The sequence below is a fragment of the Triticum aestivum genome, chromosome 6D (assembly GCF_018294505.1).
Source record: "Triticum aestivum cultivar Chinese Spring chromosome 6D, IWGSC CS RefSeq v2.1, whole genome shotgun sequence".
Classification (NCBI taxonomy): domain Eukaryota; kingdom Viridiplantae; phylum Streptophyta; class Magnoliopsida; order Poales; family Poaceae; genus Triticum; species Triticum aestivum.
Window position 1 is genome coordinate 365151233 of NC_057811.1, and position 6665 is coordinate 365157897.

Consider the following 6665-nt stretch of genomic DNA (forward strand, 5'->3'; position numbering starts at 1 on the left):
ATTTGGACGCACGATTTAATAGATAAAACATTTTGAATAATGGATCTACGGAAAAAGGGAAAACTCCCGGGTTGCGACAAATGGCGCACATGCAGCGCGCCACTTGTCGCAACCTGGGAAAAGTTGGAGTGATCTTTGCAATGAGTACTCCTCAACTAGTGATTTTGGAAATTTACTGAATTTACTCTGTATTCCCCTAGGCGAGGCCCACTAATTCTAACAGAAACGACCATATCATATCAGTTACGGAACCGGATCCTCTCACAGTGAGAAGGAAAGTTAGAGAAGCTATAATACGCTAACTTTCCTTCTTTCTATCCATACGATTATGGGTAAAATGACTTAAATTAATTTGCAAATTGATGATCTATTGTGTACATTTATAGTAACTAGTCAATGTGTACGTGCAATGCACGTTAATTTGGAAGTATATTAAGTGTATGTCGATATTAAGTAGGATATTATTTGTGTATTATTATGTGATTAGCATTATTTTTGGCATGAAATTAACTGCACGTTAAACATGTTAAGCGCTCGACATTGAAGCAGTCTAGGTCGTTGGATTGACATGATTTGATGGCCGAGATTAATTAGATCTGCCTCTTTGGGTCTTTTTATATTGGTATAGATTACATACAAACAAATTGATGGTGAAATAAAATTAATTAAATTATTTATATTTATAATAGATGTCAACATTAAACAACCTACTGACAGTCCCTCACTTCCCTTCTTCATTTTGTACCAGACTAACATGTAGCACCGTGACTTTCCTTCATAATGTTAGAGGATCCGGTTCCATCAGTTACCATGAAGGAACAATTCTCAAATAAAAAATAAAAAAATGAAGGAGCGAACGGTGGAATGCATCTGCTCTGCTCCGAGCCGTCGACACGCTTGCGACTCGCTCAGGCCCCTACCCCTTGTCCAACAAACCGGTGCAGTCCTTCCTCCGCCCCACCGAGGTCGTCCTGTCGTGTACAGCGCGTTGGCGACGGACACGAAGGCCGGTGGAAGTCCAAGGCGAGAGCGCTGCTGAAGCTGCTCAAATCCAAATCAATTACAGTTAAGGTATTCACTAGAGTTAGTGTTTGGAAGTTAATGTTGCAGTTAAAGACTTGGATGTTTTTGTAAGTTCTGCACCAAGAATCTCTGCCAATGTCATGGTAGTATTCAATAATGTTCTGCCAATATTGCAGTTAAATGTGACTCTGTAAGGTTGATAGTCATTAAAAATTACTCGGATTTGTTTCTGACATTTTTGTTCTATCAAATAAGTAACTGCACTTAGAGCAACTCCAATGGGACGACCCATTTCGTCCGCGGCCGTCCGTTTGGATCGGCGCGGACAAAAAAATCGGCCTAACGCGCCGATCCAAACGGACGCGCGTCCGATTTCGTCCGCCTGCCGACCCATTTCCGGCATATTTTTGAGCCTGATTTGCGTCGGTGCGGACACAAGACGGACGCGCGCGCGCTCGCCCTCTTTCCTCACCGGGCGCGCTGGTCGGTGGCACATTGGATTCACACCCTCGCCCACCTGCTACGTCGCTGACGCCGCCGGCCATTTTTTCAAATAAAAATGGATACATAGATAGTTCTAGCGTACACAGATAAAAGAAAAGACCACTATTCGTCGCTTTCTGACTCCGACTCGATAATGTCTTCCTCCGACGTCTGAATGTAGGCGTCAGCAAGCTGCTCGTCTTCAAAGTCCCAACCCGACGTTTCTCGTAGCTTCAGTTTCAATTGAGCTGCCTGCTTCCGCGAACGCTTGTCCTCCCGATAGGCGGCTCGCTCCCTCCTCCTCGCGTCCCTCTCCAACCTCCTTTGCTTGTAGAACTGGCGCTCGTCGACGATGTCCTGCGGGAAGCCTCCGCGCCACACCACCAAGGCTTCCACGTCCTTCTCCACGATGGCGAGGCGACGCTGCCGCCTCCGGTGGACACGACGATCCTCGTCGGTGAAAAGCCGCGGGAGAGGCGCCAGATCCTGGGCCCGCTGGCTCGACACGTTGGGAAAATTCATATCCCGACGAGGCCTCAGGAGGCGCCACGCCGCCGCGTCGTGCGCGCGGGCCGCCTCCTCTGCGGTGTCGACGGTACCGAGGATGAGACGTTTCTCGCGAAACCAGATCTCGGAGTAGAAGGCGCCGGAGCGGCGCTCGCGGACTCCACGAAAATCCAAAGCGCGCAGGCGGCGGATCGACATGGTGGCGCAGAGGCGGCGAGAGTGGGCGGCGGACAGAGTGTGGAGGGAGCGCCTTCTTTATAACGAGCGCCGGCCGCGGCGCGCGCGCGAACTTTTCCCGCGCGCTGGAGCGCCAAAACCAGCGCGCGCTAGGCCGCTTTCCCCCGCGCGCACGAACCTTTCCCGCGCGCTGGAGCGCCAAAACCAGGGCGACGGCATGATATAAAACGCGCGCGGTCATGAAATGGGTCGGCCCGTTGGGCGCACTGCCGACCCAAAACTAAAAGACGGCGGAAGGCGGGCAGGCGGCCGACCCAAACAGACAAAAAGCGGACAAAAACGCCGTCCGTTTGGATCGGTCCGTTGGAGTTGCTCTTACTAACTTTTGTTTCTGTCAAATAACCATCTGTTGCTGCACGAGCTTTACGATCTATTCTAGAGTTCTAGTGGCTGCTCATCTGCTTATGAGTACTACATATGTAGCTGTGGTTTCCTACAGCTGGAGACCGGCTTCATCACTGCGACTAATCGATTACTGTTATCCACAGGAACCAGTCAACACGCTTCTAATCTGCCTCTGAACACTGACAACAAACGTATGGTTACTAGTATTATCCTAGTGACAGATTTGTAAGCCTGTGGCTTCAGCAAACTAAAACTCTAGTGGAATGTAAATAAATAAATTTGAAAAACAAGAGGAACCACCATAAAAAATATGGAACCAGAGCAATTCTTTGTGGGTCACACCCGATTATTTTCAGACAAATAAATTGGACCAAGTTTTTTTTCTCTTTATTGGAGATCAGAGAAGAATTCCAGGATGAATTGTTCACAATGTCAAGATCAGGATTTCCCACAAAAGTTGATGATGTTCCAGTTGCATATTTTCTACCAGAATGAAACAAGGTTGAAAAAAAAATGCAGAACTAGACAACTACAGTGCGGACCAAAGCCATAGTAAAACAAAGGAACACAAACCCATAAAGCGTTGAGATTGAATCTACCACTCTGCAGAACCAAACTGCAGGGTTCTTCCAGCTCTATACACAAAAGATTTAACTTCAGCTGTCACTCGATTTCTTCAATTCCTCCAATACTAGAAGCCGATATTAAACAAACATAAGCAGACATGATGTTTTTCTCAGATTGGAATTAACTTTTCATTGCAGCGAAACGAAACGATAGGAGTTACAACTAGAAGTTGGATCTCACTAGACAAACTACAGAAACAAGCATAGCCAGCGCACTGGATTCACGACGGGGGGGAGTAAGACTACAGAGCAAAGCAGGAAACAGCAGTGTCAGCCAGCGGCAGCGCGCTGATGGCGCTCAGCCGCCGAAGCCGTAGAGGGTGCGGCCCTGGCGCTTGAGGGCGTACACGACGTCCATGGCGGTGACGGTCTTGCGGCGGGCGTGCTCGGTGTAGGTGACGGCGTCGCGGATGACGTTCTCGAGGAAGATCTTGAGGACGCCGCGGGTCTCCTCGTAGATGAGCCCCGAGATGCGCTTCACACCGCCCCTCCTGGCCAGCCTCCGGATCGCCGGCTTGGTGATGCCCTGGATGTTGTCCCGGAGCACCTTCCGGTGGCGCTTGGCGCCGCCCTTGCCGAGCCCCTTGCCGCCCTTGCCACGCCCAGACATCGCCGGAGATGAGATGGAAGCTGTCTACCACGAGAGATTTGGAGTCGCTGTGGAGTTTGGTGAGGAGGTGATGCGGATTGGGGGTGAGATTTATAGGCGAGCGGGGGATTTGGGAGGCGGGGTGGGGATCTGGTTTGGGGTTTGAGCGGGAGGATTTCGGTTTTCACGGGATGGGCTTCGTTGGAAGGATTCGTTTGAGACGTCGGATTGGGATGCGAGGGGCGTTCCTTCTGTTGATCGATGGCGCGGAGGGAGCGATCCGTGGGAGGGGGGTTGGTTGCCGTCGGATGCGAGATGGATGGAGGTAGATTCGGAACAGGGTTCGGCGCGGATAGGTGACGTGGCTACAGTTGTGTCGACTGTCGAGTGGCCAACGACGTCCATGGGGCACGCTGCTTTTTTTTTCGAGTAACAGGGGCGCGCTGCTTGGACGGGCCTCGTGGCTCGATGCAAAAATGATGGTACTGCTTTTTTTTCTATCTTCCAAATTGCTTGCTAAAATCATTAGCTCTTTTTTTTCGGGTGAAACTCATTAGCTCGTTGGGGTCAGTTATCAACAAAAAAATCACTGAGACTTCTCTTTCGGGGAAAACTCAGTTTTTCAGTCGGAAAAAGGAAGAATTACGGTGCTTGGTTGGTACCCAAATGCACCCTTGTCAAAATTTTGACACCCTATGATATTTTGGGCTTTCTGATTGGTTGTGAATTTTTTTGTGGTCTACATAAAAGTTATCCATTCAGTTAGTAATCTTTTACTCCCTTCGATGACGCATCCTCTATACAAATATAGAGGATGAGTCAATTAATTCGAATCGAAGGGAGTAGTATTTTTGTTAAAGTGAGCGTCTCCAACGGGCTCAGGGTGGGCATAAAAACCGAGGAGCCGAAAACTGAACCCAAACCGAAAACAAAACTAAATTTTTGGTTAGTTGAATAAATGCAACAAAATTCTGTTGGCACAATCGAAAAGCCGAATTTGATTTGACCAGTATCGGATTCTGGGCTCCAAAACTAAACTAACCAGTTTAACTGAATTTAGCCCAGCAGGCACAACCAGCTCTCTCGTGAGACGCATCCATGTCACCGGCGACTAGCATGTTATGCATGTGTGAAAGAGTGTGGGTCTACGTGAGTAACGTCATCACGGGCATTTCATTAGCACCACCTTGCCTGGCTGCGGAGATGAGCATGGATTTTGGCTATAGAAGGATGCTCACTGACGCGTTCTTCAGCCTCAACTTATCATGGCCTTTCGGTATAAGCCAGAAACATAACCGTATTAGTCGGTTAATCAATTTTGTGGTGAGCTGTTTTAAGCTCACGATTTCATTTTCTAATTTTGATGACCGAATTTGAAAAACAAAATGGCTGGAAAACATTTTTTTTAGTTTATATCATACGCCAACCCAAGCAACACGCTAAAAAAAGCTGCTCTATACCTCCCATATAACGGACAGCCCAAAAAATCATATAAGGGTATCTCCAATGCTAACCCCCAACCCCGAAACGAAAACGGTATTTGTTTGCGGACTAATGGACCAGTCTGTGGACAGTGGTGCACCACCGCCATCTAACCATGCCCCCTAAAATTTTCACCTATTTTTTAAGTCCGCGAGCTTAAAATAATAACATATCAAATTGCCGATGATTGAAAATATTCAAATGCGATGGTAATTCTTATTTAAACAATACAATCCAACTAAGTTTTCAAATAAAATAGTTCAAACTTGAATTCAACTCACACATATGTTCTAGTTTTCGGACATCGCCATGTCAAGAGTCCGTTTGGCAAGTGACACGTGTGACATCCACTCCATATACATAAAGGTGAATCATCTCCTTTACACGTGTTCACTTGACCCCTTCGAGGATGGTATACTACTTGACACTTCTCTCATGTGCATGCATAGGTATTGTCGGAGCTTCACGGATGTCGAGGAGGAGTGCAAGCGTCAAGAAACAACTACACCATCTGCGAGGGAAGCATGGAAGTGGAGACGGAAGAAGATGGTGTTGCTGAAGCTACAACGGCCGGACATCCGGCGTCTGTGCAGCTGCGTAGGAGCTGCATCAACAGACGACCGAAGGCATCAGCGGTCGGACATCCAGCGCGACCCCAGACATCCAACGCCTCCCCAACGCCCGGACATCCGGCCTTCCCCCGGAAATCCGGCGCGAGGACTACAACAACGAAGGCCACTCCAGGCCAGACATCCGGCCCGATCCCTGGACATTCGGCACCTGCATGTGTGCAGCTTCAGGCCCGAAGCCCGGGTATCCCTCTCCTACCTACCCATTCGCCCCTAGCACTATATATACCTCTTCCCCTCCTCGTTCTAGGGATAGCTAAGATTAGAACTACACATTGGAGCTTAGCTCATGTACCTCCCCTTATGGGATTACTCTTGAGAGAGAAGACTCCATTGGAGTGCAGGCCTCCATATGGAGAAGATCCCTCGTGGATGCAAGACCTCCTAAGGGAGAAGGGTCTATCTAGATCATCAAGACCTTATCTCCTCTCGGATTTGGGATGAACTCTACCTTATATCTTTTCCTTTGATTGTTCATCTACCCTGTAGATCCATGTGTTTGTTAGTCTAGTGGATGTGTGATTGGACTTGTTCTTGAGTGCTTCTTCGTGTTCTCCCCGTGTTCTTCATGGGATCACCCTCCAAATCATGAAAGATCATCAAGTAGGGTTCCACCCTACATTATCTTGGTATCATGAGCCACGTTGATCACGAATTTGGAGTCCTTCCCTTCATTTTCCAGCATTTTTTGTTTGATTTCATCCCAATTCAAAAATCTTTACCAAAAATAGGCATACCATTTTT

General features: G+C 48.1%; 1 protein-coding gene across 1 annotated transcript; it reads right to left on the reverse strand.

Annotated features, from left to right (window-relative positions):
- Positions 1-3325: 3325 nt before the first annotated feature.
- LOC123145117 (histone H4) lies at positions 3326-3905 on the reverse strand. The gene has a single exon (XM_044564440.1). It carries the CDS (start codon positions 3829-3831, stop codon positions 3520-3522), a length of 312 nt encoding a protein of 103 aa, XP_044420375.1. The 5' UTR covers positions 3832-3905; the 3' UTR covers positions 3326-3519.
- Between the last annotated feature and the right edge of the window lie 2760 nt (positions 3906-6665).

What these genes read in the sequence shown, in the direction of transcription:
- LOC123145117 (XM_044564440.1), bottom strand. Translation starts at nt 3,831, where the DNA reads ATGTCTGGGCGTGGCAAGGGCGGCAAGGGGCTCGGCAAGGGCGGCGCC.